This window comes from Myodes glareolus, chromosome 1, assembly GCF_982192425.1.
Source record: "Myodes glareolus chromosome 1, mMyoGla1.1, whole genome shotgun sequence".
Lineage (NCBI taxonomy): Eukaryota > Metazoa > Chordata > Mammalia > Rodentia > Cricetidae > Myodes > Myodes glareolus.
The window spans coordinates 143,668,821-143,684,058 of record NC_142026.1 but is presented as its reverse complement, the minus strand read 5'-3'; the positions used below and the strand labels follow the sequence as shown (position 1 = coordinate 143,684,058).

General features: G+C 40.1%; 1 protein-coding gene and 1 long non-coding RNA gene across 2 annotated transcripts in view; one reads left to right on the top strand and one right to left on the bottom strand.

The window, feature by feature from the left end:
* Positions 1–539: 539 nt before the first annotated feature.
* On the bottom strand, positions 540–8,980 carry LOC146895762 (uncharacterized). Its single transcript, XR_015000971.2, has 2 exons — positions 7,940–8,980; positions 540–1,532 (listed from the first exon to the last, which is right to left on the bottom strand). It is a non-coding gene; the product is annotated as an uncharacterized LOC146895762 (long non-coding RNA).
* A 38-nt stretch (positions 8,981–9,018) lies between these two features.
* The window catches only part of Lnpep (leucyl and cystinyl aminopeptidase), a 98,977-nt gene continuing 92,757 nt past the window's right edge, over positions 9,019–15,238 (top strand). Inside the window, exon 1 of the mRNA XM_048421785.3 lies at positions 9,019–9,235. Coding sequence (XP_048277742.1) covers positions 9,217–9,235 — 19 coding nt within the window. The 5' untranslated portion in view covers positions 9,019–9,216. The remainder of the gene's footprint in view (positions 9,236–15,238) is intronic.

Sequence of the window (15,238 nt, the reverse complement as noted above, 5' to 3'; positions counted from 1 at the left end):
AGAACACAGACTGTTCCAATTTCAGAATCTACCTATTCTCATCTTATGATCTCTCACATACTTAATATGAGGTGTAGATTTGCTGACCCATAGTAAATCAGGCACTCTGTTTTAATTTTTTAAAATTAGCATATCTACAAAAATCTAGGTTGTTGATCTTCTATATTTTAAATTGGAAAAGTTTATTTAAATGAAAAAATTCTAGTTTCAGCTGAAAAATTAAAATGTCATGGGTTTTAGTTTCACATGGCATGCATGTGAAGGTGTGAGGGAAACTTCTTGGTATTGGTTTTCTCCTTCTATTCTGTAGGTTCCAGATCTTGGTGGCAAGGACCTTTCCTTACCTGCTAAACCATCTTGCAGACCCATAACTTTAAAACAGTGTATCTATGGCAGTGGTTCTCAATATTCCTAATGTCGTGAACCTTTAATACAGTGCCTTAGGTTGTAGTGACCCCCAACCACAAACATTATTTTTATTGCTACTTCATTGTTGAAGGTAAGCTGCTCAACCCTGAAATAATGACACAGAAACTATATTAATTAAATCACTGCTTGGCCCATTAGCTCTAGCATCTTATTTGCTAACTCTTACATCTTAATTTAACCCATTTCTAGTAATCTGTGTATCGCCACGTGGCTGTGGCTCACCAGGTAAAGTTCCAGCATCTGTCTCTGGCAGAGATATCTGGCTTTGCTCTGACTCTGCCTCCTTTCTCTCTGAATTCAGTTTAGTTTCCCCACCTATCTCTATTCCCTGTGTAGGCCCAAGACAGTTTCTTTATTAACCAATGACATTTATAGCATACAGAGGGGAATCCCACATCACCTCCCTTTTTCTGTTTAAATAAAAAAGAAGGCTTTAACTTTAACATATTAAATTACATATACAAAACAGTTATCAAGCAATAATTAGAGGTACAATATTTATATCTACTTTACTTTTATCATAACTAGGGAAAGCTATAACTATCAATTCTTCAACTCTATCAAAGACTTCAGAAGGATATAATATTACCTAAGTAAACAGGAAGTGCATTGTAAGCAACTTCCAAAACTCTAGAATTGGCAGAGACATCTCGTTGCCTGGGCAGTCACCCTAAGTTCTTCTGTACTGTTGGGGCATCCATCTTCAGACTACAGGCACAAAGTATTCAGCAGACTTTTCCATGAAGCAGGAAATTTCAAAGACAGTTATGCCTATATTGGCAGTTTGTCAGTCTCTTTCTTCTGTGTCCTGCAGAATATCTAGTAGAATCTTTCAAGAGGCAGGAGCCCCAAAGGATCATCACAACTTTAGGCAAGTTCAACAGTCATTTCTCTGTGGGTCCTGCATGTCCATTTTATAAAGCATGCCATCAAGCAGTCCAAGCAAGAGCAGTTTCTTATCCAAATGACTAACAAACTCCATAAGGAGCCTCTTCAATGCCCATCTTCCTCTCGAAGTAATTGGTGTTGCTAGGAGTAAAAGTGTCTCACTTTCATGAAAAGTCCTAACTGAAAATATTTTAAGTGTCATGTTCAGAAGGTCTCTGAAAGATTTTACAAAGCAACATATCCTTAGATTCATATTTTTAAGACAAAATACCTTTAAAGTATATATGTTGGTTACTTAGCTCATTTACAGTCAAAAATTCAAAGAAAACACAATAATATACATAATACAGATTTTCTGTGTATTTTCATCTTTATGTAGCTTATTTTTATTTGCTACTTTTAATCTATGTCTGTCTTTACTGTCCCTTTAAAGACTTTACCTTTAAAAATATATTTACTTCTTTTTTTTATAACTGTCTATATTCTTTTTCTTCTTTCTCCCAAGCCTACGAACATTTATCTAACACTTTGATTCATTTAGAGGTCTTTTCCATCTGAATTTGTCTTTATTGTATATTTATAATTATTTTCTGGCCAGAAGTGCTTGTTACAATGCTAAGCCCTTCTTATGAACTTAAGAAGTAGCACCATTGTTAGTGAAAATATGGCATTGCCTGCTTGTCTTACCCAGTCCAGCATGGCAGAGCTGTTCACTGCCTCCAAGAGCCATGCTCACAGTTCCATTTTTAGGCACACACCCAGTCTATATTGCCATTAAACAAGTTGTAGTACTCTGTTCACAAACCCCATTTAAATGTTCCATAGCCAGACATCCAGAAAGAGTCAGAGTTCATGCTGGCAGCATAGCCCAGAAAGCTGGCATTTCAAAACCATGACTTTTTTTTTGGCCACTGTTGAATCAGGAAAACCTCTCTTAAAGGAGCTGTAGCATACCACCAGCAAACAGCAAGAAGCTGTGTTAAACTCTGTATTTTGTGTTTGAAATCATGTCACAGAAACTATATTAATTAAATCACTGCTTGGCCCATTAGCTCTAGCTTCTTATTTGCTAACTTTTACATCTTAATTTAACCCATTTCTAGTAATCTGTGTATCGCCACGTGGCTGTGGCTTACTCAGTAAAGTTCTGGCATCTGTCTCTGGTAGGGATACCTGGTTTCTCTATGACTCTGCATCCTTTCTTCCCACATTCAGTTTAGTTTTCCCTGCCTACCTCTATTCCCTGTGCAGGCCGAAGACAGTTTATTTATTAACCAATGGTATTCACAGCATACAGAGGGGAATCCCACATCACTTCATGACTGCAATTTTGCTACTGTTATGAATTTGCTATTGTTAAGAGTTTGGAGATTGTCAAAGGAGTCATGACCAAAGGTTTAGGTTAGCATTATGGAGCATAGTGTGATGATTTCATACATGTATATAGTGTGTAATAATCAGAGTATTATTTTATCTCCCTTAATTAAAAACCTATATAAAAACTATACATATTTCAGATATAGTATAATATTTCAGTATATGTATATATGTACAGATAAAATTAGGGCCATTAATGTTCACATCTTATTACTTTGTGTTTGGAGCCTTTATTGTTCCTCCTTATTCATGACTACTGTAAGAAGTTATTGTAAGTTAGAATCAACCTGCCCTGCTGTATAATTTATTGCTTCTATACTAGCGTCCCAATCTCTCTGTTTCTACTTTTTACCATCCTGGGCTCTTATAACCACTACTATTCTTCAGGGTGACAATGTTTTAGCATACACATATGTAACAATATATGCTAGGTGCTGATTGCACACAGCTTTAACCAAAGCATGTGGGAGGTAGAGGAGGCAGAACTCTGAATTTAGGGCCAGCCTGGTCTACAGAGTGAGTTTCTGAATAGCCAGGGCTACTCAGAGAAACCCTGTCTTGAAAAACCAAAATCAATAATGATAATAACATTAATAATAAAATAAAGAAAATACACAGCTTTTGTCATTCTATATCTAATTTAAATTAAATTATAAAATATCCATCTCGTAGTTGAAATTTTCTTTGGGCTGCCAACTCCCAAATAAAGACATGGAGACTTATTACTAATTATGAATGATTGGCCTTAGCTTAAGCCACTAGCTCGTTTAACTTATTTAAACCTGTTTCTATTCACCTACATTTTGGCTCGGGGCTTTTTACTTTTCTTTTATTCTGTACATTCTATTTTCCCTGGCTGGCTGTCTGGTCCCTGGAGTTTCCTTAGCATCTCTTTTCTGTCTTCTCCTGAGCATAAATTACTCCTTTTACTTACTCTTCCTGTGCAGAAGTTCTGCCTATACCACTTCCCTCACTATTGGCCATTCAGTTTTTTATATACCAATTAGGTGCCTTAGGCAGGCAAAGTAAAAACTGCAATACATCTTTACATAATTAAACAAATGTAACACATCTTTACATAGTTAAATATTCTACATCATTTTGCTATAGATAGTAGGACATTTCTTTTTATTTCTGTATATATACAATGAATATAACTCATATATATATACAATGAATAATATATATATGCATATATATGCATCCAACTATTGTTGGATATCTAGTTTGATTTCTTAGCAAAAAAGCATGGCCGTTAAGATACCTTTTTGAAAAGCAGGTATTTTCCTTTGGATATACATCTAGAAATAATACAGCCAGATTCTAGTACAGAGTATCCTGGGGATGTTCTCTACTATTTTCCATAACAGCTGTAATAATTTATGCTCTTATTTTTGTTTTTCATACACAATTGATAGTTATGCAGGGTGCTAAGATTTTAAATTTCAAGTTATTAATATTTTTCTGTGTTATAATTTAAATGTTAAATAATACGCAGCAATGATTCTGAAAATAGTAAGATAAATGAATTAGATAATGTCGCCCTACCTCCTCTGATAATAAATAGTAACTTTGTAATAACCTCAACTGTTAGAACATTAAAATAAAGAGGAGAATCTGTGTGGAATAAAGAAGGCATTAAAGAGAAAAATATAATAGATTATAAGAGCAAATCTCTGCAATCATTTTCTCTCAAAAAAAAAAAAACAACAACAGTATTTGACAGAGAGGGAAAAAAAGGCTAGGCAGGATTCTGAAATATGTTGGTTTTATTTACTATTTGCCTTTAAAACAAAGTCCTAAGGCTAAAATGGTCCTCCTGTACCTTTGCTTGTATTCCTGAATAGTAGAAATTGTTATTCTTTTTTAAAGATAACGTTGGGGGAAGGCCGGTCCCACAAGGGGCAGCAGTGGGTCACCCAAGGTCTTCACAGGGCCACTACAGGTGGGAGGCCATGGCGGGTGAGAGAAGTTTAATATAGAATTTATTTAGTGGGTTATAGAGGGAAAAGGAAAAGGGGAAAGAGGAAAAGGAGGAAGAAGGGGCCGGGGAGAGGCAGCAGCCACCTCTTCAGAAGGGAGAGCTCAGGTTGGAGGAGGTGGAAGATCTGCTTGAAGGGGAGAGTTGGGAGTGGGTGGGGCTTGTCTCTAAGAGGGACAGGGTATCCAAGTGACAGGCTATTGGCGAATCAATCCCACACCAGTTATGTTTTAAGGGGTTATTTATTTTGGGGGGGTAAAACTTACATACACCATAAACCATCAGGAAGGGAGCCTAGTCGCAGGAGCCGGGAGCAGGAGCCAGGAGCAAGCACCGGAACCAAGAGCTGGAACCAAGAGGGCCTGATCCGGATATGCTTCTCTTTTTAAAAGAGAAATATACCACGCCCCAGTGGGCTGGTATTTCAGCAGCTATTGGCTGACGGAGCGGAAGTCGCTCCCCGCTGCACTGTGGGCTCGTATTTCAGCGACTATTGGTTGAGGCAGCGGAAGTTACTCCCACAACACCTTCCCCTTTTGTTTAAGTAAGAGAGTTCTAAGCCTACTACGAAATTATATACAGTAAGTACAAACCTACACAATTATATACAATAAATACAAATATCCTATTCTAACTAGCTTAAGTCTTGTATAAGAAATAACTTGGCCACGTCATGAAAAGAAAGTAACTACGTTTATATAATCTTCAATCCCATCAAAGATCTGAGAAGGGAAATAATGTTACCTGAGTAATTAGGAAGTGCAATCAAACTTCCAGAACATGTAACAAATCACATAGACAATTGGCTACCTGGGCAAACACCCAAAATCACGTTTGCAGCGTTGAAGCAACCAACTTTGGCTAAGGCCTAACGTAACTGACATACCATTTTCAAAGGCAAGGAACTTTTTAAAACTATCTTATCCTGTCTTGGCAGGATATGACAGTCCTGTTTTATCTATTTACGGATACTCTGTAACTCTGTCAGTAGTTGAGGTATGGGCATTTCTTTACCCAAAGGCCAGTTCTGCCAAGAAGAAAGGCTCCAGGTGGAGTGTCTTTGGTGCTCAACATTCTCTCGGGAATAGATCAGTGTTGTCAGGAGCGATTGTGTCTCCCTACCACAGAACTCTGAGTTAGATTAAAGGCCATTTTCTACAGCTCTTTGAAGAGGTTGAAGATTATCTATCTATACTGAATATAATGTCTATGTATCTAAAGAACCTGATTAGTCTAATTATAAATGACAAACTTAGATGACTATTGATCTATATTATTCTCAATATCTATCTAACTTAAAGACTGAAATAGTAAACAACTGTGCAATAAATGGGGACAATATGACCTCCAAGTATAAACAATGTGCAAGTATACATTGCAATATGGTAAATATATATATCAATACATAAACAATATATAAGTATCTTAATCAGAGGTAGAAGTGTACAGTGCAATATGGTAAAATATACATATATCAATACAATATATATATGTCAATACATAAAAATGTTTTAAACAGAGGTAGAAGCATGCATGCCTAAAATAGTCAACATAATTTAAGTTTGTATCAATATATAAGAATCAATACCAATATATTTGTCTAAAAACAATAACTCACAAGTACAAAGCTATTATCCCATAATCCAATTATCCCTCTTTTTTTTTTTTTTTTTTTTTTGAGCTCTTTGACTCACGTTGCAAGGAGAAATTTAAAAATCCGTGCCGAACAGGGCAAAGTAAGCCGGCAGAGACTGTCCGGACCTGTGTATCCTGGGAGGCCGAGCTGGGGGTGGGGGGGTGGGGCGGTTCTTAAACCAAACGTTGGGCGTCAATTATCGGCGAATCAATCCCACACCAGTTATGTTTTAAGGGGTTATTTATTTTGGGGGGTAAAACTTACATACACCATAAACCATCAGGAAGGGAGCCTAGTCGCAGGAGCCGGGAGCAGGAGCCGGGAGCAGGAGCCAGGAGCAAGCACCGGAACCAAGAGGGCCTGATCCGGATATGCTTCTCTTTTTAAAAGAGAAATATACCACGCCCCAGTGGGCTGGTATTTCAGCAGCTATTGGCTGACGGAGCGGAAGTCGCTCCCCGCTGCACTGTGGGCTTGTATTTCAGCGACTATTGGTTGAGGCAGCGAAAGTTACTCCCACAACAACAGGCCAGCAGATCATAACAGAGATGATGTGCAAGAGGTTGGTAAAGAAATAGCCTTCTTGTAAAAAAATAGCCTCAAATTTATGAGTGCAAATTGTGAAACACTACCACAAAGTCTTCAGAGCTGGAAAAAATTAAAACAAAACCTAAGATAATGTGATTCGCACTTAAAAGCATGATAGATTGTAGCTTACAGGTGAGGTGAAGAGATTTAACAAGCTGCGGAGTTTTAAAAATCTCTGCTACTGAGTGCCCTGGCAACAAAAATAACACCAAAGGAACTTAAAACGACCTAATAAGGGAGGAGTTTCTTATTTAAGCAATACCAATGTGAACCAGGCACATTGTGAACTTTTTCAACAAAAGTTCCTATGGTTCACTTTCTATTTTTGGTATGAATTGCTCTGAGATGGCGACTGGCCTAAGGGCTCAGCCTATCTTTTAAATGGAAGCAACATTGAGAGATGATGTGATGAACACTTTCTCTGTATTGTCCACAAACCCATTGGAGACGGTCAATATAAAGACATTTACTGGAAAGGTTTTAATACGGGCAGTAAATTAGAACTCTAAACATTATAGTGTAGCTATTTAAAATATTTAGGAATTAGGATACAGCCCTAAAAAGCAAAGGCAAAGCATTGCCCCACAGAACTTGCATTCTTAAGAGAAAGGCTGATAAACAATTAGCTTTTTGACAGCTATGAGTACTCTGAAGAAAACTGCAGGAGAAATCTTTATAGTCTACAGTGCTTGTTGCTATTTTAGGTGTGGCCAGAGGATTCTCAGCAGGGGTGACATTTGAGCTAAAAAAATGACAGGAAGAAGCAAGCAAACAAGACACCAAGCTGTGGAACAGTTTTGCAAGGAATGGCTAACAATGCTGAATGAAACCTGGCAACTTCTAGGAACCTCATGAAGGCCTCAGGGGCCAGCAAAGGACAGGAGTGCTGATGACGACCCTGAGTTAGGTAAGGAGTTTAGGGGTTACTCCAAGTATAGTTGGTATTCATAGGACGTTGTAAATCTGGAGAGGGGAGTAAGGGGTCTTAAAAATATTGCACTTAGGTTTTACTTCTTTGAACGTAATTCAAATTTCCTTACCTGTCGAACAACATCTCTGCCTCCCCTTTGTGGCCCCGGATATTTGTGCAAGTTCAGGTTTGTTTGCAACAGACACCAGGGTTGACAGCCAGGGAGGAGTGTGTGACAGTTGGCTAGCGTTGTGAGGCCTAGGCCAAGCCAAGTCGCCGCAGGGGCTGAGGCAGTTCGCCGGGTGGGGGAGAAGGGGAGAGGAGCTTTGCTGCTGGGTGGGAGGGTTAGAGGCCTAATCATCGGGTGCTGGCGCCCCTCAGTCGGAGAGGGAAGAGCAAACACCCTTGAGAGCCTTCTCGGGGCTCTCGGGCCGCACAGTGTCTGGGCTAGTGGGGGCTGCCCCGATTTGGCACCGGAAACAATGGAGACTCTGGGCCGGAGGCAATGGAGCGAGTACTGGGTGGGGGGGGGGGGGGGAGGGAGAAATTTAGCTCCCGCAGGTCTAGTTCTGCGGGGCCAGGCGGCGGATCCTGATGGTTGTGAGCAAGGGTATCGCACGTGTCGAGGTTAGACTGGACTAGCGGAGGGCCTCTGCCCACAACCTCCTAGCGCACAGTCCGCTCTCCTGTATCCCGCGCCGGGTTTTGTGATCTGCTCTCATCTCTCGGCCCGGCCCTGAGCAAAAAGCGTAGAACTGGCCAGGGACCCTCCTTCCCTGCGGTCGGGGATTTTGTAGCAGCAGCAGCCGGGCGCTCTACGGAAGTCCTGTCGACAAGCGCCGCAGGGCTAACGCCAGTGGCTAGGATGAGCGCTGTCCCGGGGTCTAGCCTCCGGCAGAGACCAGCGCTCCCCCTCCCTGCAGAGCTTTCAGGTTGCGAATTTAGCGACAGCCCCTCTGCTATCCATCCCATCCGTCATCACTGGCCGCGTTTCCGGGCTCAGGACTGTGGTTGCTGCACCCGGAACACAGCCGTACGCCGTAGGTGCACCAGTTGTTGGAACCGGGGTGCAGCTAAGTAGCACCGACTTCTGGGTGACCTCAAGTATGCCCCGCCCAAACCATGCCCCGCCTCTTCCCCTACCTCCACCCCCCACCGCCTCTTGGCGGTGTGGGCCAGGGGTTGAGCTGAGCTCAGTGTCCACGCCTCAGTGGGTCTTTTGCAGCAGTTGCGAAAACCCGGAACGAAGGTGTTGTTTCCGCGCGGGGGAGCGGCGCCGCCCCTCGCCGCACCTCCCCGCCAGCCCTCAGAGGCCACGCTGGGCATGCTCAGTCGGCAGGGCCGCTCCAGCTCTCGTAGTAGGAAGCTTGGGGCGCTTGGCTTGTGAGGACCGGTGGTGGGGCGAAGATGGAGCCCTTTACCAATGGTGAGTGGCTAGTCCGAGACTCGGATTCCCGGGCTTTCAGGGTTCAGAGGGTCAGTTGTGGCACGGGGGTCGGGCTGCCGGGTGTCCCTGCCAAGGGTTTCCCAGGAGGATTGGGGGCGGCAGACGGGCCAGGGGCGGCTAGGGCGGGCGTGAAGGTCAGCCGTCTCCTGGGGACAGCACCGAGCCGCCAGGTGAGGCAGTGGCAAAGTTTGGGACGCTTGGGCAGAGGAAGGGGCAGCAGCAAAGTTGGCAACCGCGTTGGTCCCTGGGGAGGCGGCTACGGCCGGGATAAGCGGCGCCCGGGAGAAAGCCAGCTAGTGCTGGGAGCCTGGAGCTGTCTGCCCGTCCTCCAGCTAGCTGCTCGCATGCCTTTCCGTAACAGGGCGGGGTGGGGCCGCGGGGCTGGCAGGGTGATTTAGTGCACCGCAGGGAAGGAAACTTACCCGAGGCTGGTTGGTACTACTCCGGGTATTGCCACCTTTTTCTCTGTTGCTGCTGAAGCACTCCGCCGGAAGACCAAGCTTCTTTTTTTTTTTTAACCAGCTGGTACTATTGGTCTTCTACTCAGAGACCCATTGAATATCATTCATTTGGTAACAGGGGATGAAAGTCAAAGCAGTCCAGAAAACAGCCACAGCCTTTCACTCCACGACTTTTGTCACTTTTGTCTGGGCCAGAAGTGCTGGAATCACGATATTTTAGGGGTGAGGTGTCTCATTATTTTATGGTATGTGGATTCCCCGTTAGGATGTAAAGTAAGAAAACTGCTAATAAACGGTAGCACATACTGAAATTAGAGAATCCACTCTTGTAGTTGGCATATATATCCGGTGTGATTTGGTTACTTCAGGTAGGGGAGATTAATAGGGTAGAAGTGTATTACTATTTGGGTGGGTTGCTTGCCACTTAAGGGACTGGGAGAAATGTTGCATACTATCCACTGTCCTGCCCAACTTTGTTGTGTGTTTAACTTTATTCCTGGGGCTGTGACCTACTCATTATGTTCTCCTTTCCCCTAATTCAGAATGCTTTATTCTACTGCCATCTTTCTGCCTGCAATGTTTAATCAGGCTTAGTGATGACAGCTTTTATTCTGTATTTTTTTTTCTCATTTGTGTTCTATTTGTAATTACCAAGGCTTCCAAGAATAGTATGGTAAAATTATGCAGAGAATTAAGTAAGATTTGAACTGAAAGTCACCAAAGAGACCATCTAGTACTTGAATGTAAAATATGCTTTAAAAACGGGTATTAAGTTCTTTCAAATTGATATTTGAAGGCTTTGTCTTTCTTTTAGGCAGAATTCTTGAAGCCCCCTTGTTTGTAGGATTTTACATTTCACCTAAATGAAAACAATGTCTACACAACAAACCTGAGTCATTCACTTAGTCAGGTTTAAAGCTGGTTGATTTACTGAACCTTCCCCTACAGAATTAAAGTACATTCTCACACCTTAAAGTCTTTTCTCCTCCCATAGAATATCCTCCTTTAGATGTATTTGCAAATTGTCTCATTTGGGAGGATAGTGGAAAAATCCTAGAGCAAAATAAAGAGGCAAATGTTCAACTTTCATATAGGAAGTTGAATTTCTAATTTTTTTCTGTCTACCCAATTTTCATAGTTGATGCTGGAGACTAGCTGACAGTGTGTCATTTGAGTTAATGTGGTCTTATTCCTTTCACAAGGAATATAGGAACTGCAACATATAAAGTCAAGAACACCTTGGATACTGCCGATTTAAGGTGCTTTGAAGATTTTAAGGTGGACTAGGTATTCAAAACCTTTAAAAGTTTTTGTTGTAGAATTTTCTAGTGTCTTCAAATATAATATTATATAATGGAAACTTCATTTTTGTATTTAGTTGTTTTGAGTGCATAGCATGCACATGTAACTCTATATGTGGTCTCTTACAGACTATTTTATCGTCTTAGAATGTGTGATTGAAGGATTTATCAAGCTTAATATTGACTTTTGTTATACATTGGCCCTCTTTTAGTAAATCTTTCTCGTTTACATGTCTTGTATGTCCCTGCATAAAGAGATATGTATGGGTGTGTAGTAAAGAATACTTTCAGTAACTCTAGACCCAGGGCTTTCTTAAAATACTATCAGTAGTTCATTCACTGACCTACATGTTTGTAAAGTAAATGAATTCAGCTTTGTCACTCCAGCCTTCAGTACTCACTGGTTTCTGTAGTTTCCCTGTTTTCTGTGAAATGTGTTGCTGTTGTGACTCATTTTCTTGAGCCTGGATCTCTTCCAAAGTCATGTAATGGGTTCGTGTGTTAAATATCTTCTGTTCATCTGTCCAGTTAATAACCGCTGGAGCCCATTTAAAATTCATGTTTCTAGAAAAGAATGGATGGACTTCTGTGCCAGGAACTTCTATTTGACTCAGGAAGTATTTTTGGCCTTGACCTTAAGAGGGACTGTTACCACACTGAAGACTGGTCTGGCTTTGGTTTTCTGGTGACATTTTATGGGCAGAGGAATGTGTTGACTAGTGTTTAAGATTGGTTTGACAGTAGCTGCCTCATCCTGTTCAGCAGGTATAGGTGAAACCTTTAGGAGTAGTGACTTGGTTCTTTACGAGCATCACAGAAAGTTGGTGGAAACTATCTAGGTTTTTTCTGAGAAAGATACTAGATTAAGACAGCTAATTACTTGATGTCCATTTGCCTTTATCCACATTGGTTTAGGATATTTCATAATAACTTAAATTTGTGTTAAGACATACTAAAATGTCAGGACTCAATTGCAAAATCTGGTTGAGGAGGTCCAGGATCAGGTCTGGAAATCTCTGACTGCATTTTGAAGCTACTTGAAATATTTAATTAAAAGAGAGCTTGGGGGAGATTTGTCAGATTTAACAAATGTACTTTACAAACATAGGAGATGAATTAATTTCCTGTTATTATTTAGTATATGTTTTGCTTATAGATGCTAGTTTGTGGTATGATTGCAAGTAAATCTAGTGGTTTGAAAATCATTGATATTTTGAAGTGCTGTAACAAAAATCTAGTAGAGGTTGTTATTTTTATATGAATTATTTCGCCTCCACATAAGTTATTTTATTATTGTACACTAGTACATAATCAAACACGGGATTTGTTTATGTCTTTCAGAATTGGAAGTGTTTATTTTTAGGTTGGTATCCAGTTGAAAGTGTTTTTTAGCTTTTAAAATGGAAAGTCTTGACAACAAATTATTTATGTATGAGTTGTAAAACAGTATAAAATTATGATGTCATCTTTTATCCTATACTTAACAGCTGTCTTATAGATATGTATATCTTTCTAAAAACAAGTTTATAGTATCATCTTAAAAATGAGAGCTTACTATGTACCATTTATGTGTACCTTTACATATATGCCCAGAAATTGCTTTTGCTCTATGGTGGATTACTTCTTCAAAAGAAAACTCATTAAAGTTTTTCTGTAATGGGATATGAATTAAATGTGTATGTCTTTTACCTTTCTGCCTTGTCCTTGAAATTTCAGTTGGGGAAATCTGATATAGAAATTAAGGGTTAGCCAGGAGTTATGGCCCATGCCTTTAATTCCAACACTCAGGGAGATGGAGGCAGGGGAACCTCCATCTGGCTCTGGACTAGCCTAGTTCACATAGCAAGTTCCAGGCTATAAAATGAGACTTTACCTCAAACAACAATAACAACAGCAACAGCAAAGAAATCAAGGATTATAAAAAATAGGTAGAAAGGGTAGCTAGAAAGTAGTCCAGTTTAAACTAGGAAGCAGTGTTAGAAAATCTTTATTATGTAGTAATTTTCAAATGTGTCTTAAGACAGAATCAAAGACAGCATATTTTAGAAACTATTATAGCAATGGTTGTTATTTATCTGTGTGTGATCTTTGAGAATTCAATCTGAAAGAGATAGAACCAAAAAGAAAAGGAGTTATTGCTGGGCGGTGGTGACACACACCTTAAAACCTAGCACTTGGGAAGCAGAGGTAGGAGAATCTCTGTGAGTTCAAGGCCAACCTGGTCTACAAGAGCTAGGTCACCAAAAGCTACAGAGAAACCCTGTCTCGAAAAATCAAAAAAAAAAAAAGAAAGGAGTTATCATATTTAAAATCCAGTGATGATTTCTTGCTCAGTAATTCAGTCACACAAACTCTTTGAAATGCTCATTTTAGAAATAGATTTTCTGCTACATTTCATGAATGTATCATCAAATAATGCAAACCCAAATAAAAAAATGAATTGAAATAATTTAGTTTTGTTTTCATGCTAGTATAAAAAATGTATAAATGTAGAAAATGCAAGGCAATGTAACTTGGCCTAAGATAATATTCTAATTTTGAGAGAAATATTCATTGTTTTTTTATACTCTTCATATAACATTTGTCACTAACAAGATTACAGTTCACTAATATCACATAATAGCTCTATCAGAAAACATAATTTTTATCGCCATATTAGGACTGTGTTTCCTGGCAGTTAAGTTGTGTGTGGTGCAGCTATGCTCTGTCAGTTACTCGGTGTCTGGAAAACTGTATGGGGTTGAAGTTGAACTCCCACCTAGATATCATTTCCATTGATGGAAAACTATAGGAATATGAATGGCAGGAAACTTTGGAGCCCTTATGATGTGATAACTCTTTTTATATCTAATGACCTTTATAGAGAATGCTACTTGTTGCTCTAGTGTGGAGCATTGTAAGTAACAATAGTAAGGCTGTTAAGGGTCATCATCAAAGAATGAAGGTGCTTGCAGGAAATAGAAAACATTTGCTAGGAATTTAACTGTACTACCTTCTATTCTTCTAGTCAGAAAAAGTCAGTCACTTTAAGGTAGGACTATTTAGTGTCCAGCATATTCTGGATTTGAAGAAAACAAAATATAGACAAGACCATAGTTACCCTTTTCTATCACGATAGCAATCTTTTCCTGTTCTTATTGTTTGGTTTGTTTCACTTTGCTTTTGGTGGTTATGGTTGAACAAAGAGCCGATTGACTTTTAATTCCAACCTTAGCATCTAAACTAGGAACCAAGCCATTTGCCAAATAAAACTGAAGCTTCCAAAGAAGTTTTCAAAAACAATGGAGTGTTAAGTTTAATTATAGGAGACCCTTTGAAGTTCTTTTCCTTCTCATATGTATTGCTTAATAAAAGGCCCCCTGGGCATTCCACATATTTCCAGAATGTAGTCACTGAAACAGTTTGACTCAGTTATCTGTGCTTCTGCAGGCTGGCGAGTTTAAACTTTTTTTCTAACTAGAGGATTCTGCTGGAGGAAGCCAACTGATGAGGGATGAGGGGAGTTAGAGAAGGTTTCCTGATCTTTCTATGGGGAAAGCTGCTTCAGTCAAGGGGACAGGAGATTGGAGAATGCAATGAGAAGTCATCTCCTTGGGTTGGTGTCTTCCCTTTTCTTATAGCAAATGATGGTGTTCTGCGGAAGCATTTCCCAGGTTAACTGCCTCAAGTGTCATAAAGGAAATTCCTGATACCAGTGGAGGCTCTGGTCATTGGTCGTGTGTGTGTGTGTGTGTGTGTGTGTTACTGTCCTATATCAGTCTGCCTTAATTCCCTTGAGATGGTCTTTTCCTGAACCTAGTTAGAGCTCACTGTATTTTATGGCTAGGCTGGAAGCCAACAAATCCTGGGGATCCTCCTGTCTTACCTCCTGCAGAATTAAAGGCACACATGGCCATGCCTAGCTTTTTCAGAGGGAGGAATGATTTTGATGAGTCAAACTCAGGTCCTCATGCTTGTACAGCAAGTGCTATTATGGATTTAGTTCTCTCCCCAGCTGGGAGGCATGGTGTTTCTTAAAGCTGAAACTTACTTTGGAAGATTTCAAAACAACTGTCAGAACATCCATCACCTAAAAAGCATTACATCATCCTAGGAGTGAGGAAACTTGTATGAAGATAAGTAGTACAGACTAGGGAGAATTAAGTGCCTAAAAGACTATTCTTTAAGTGGATATTGACACAGTTATATAAATATAGTATAATGCTTATCTAGTTTTGGTT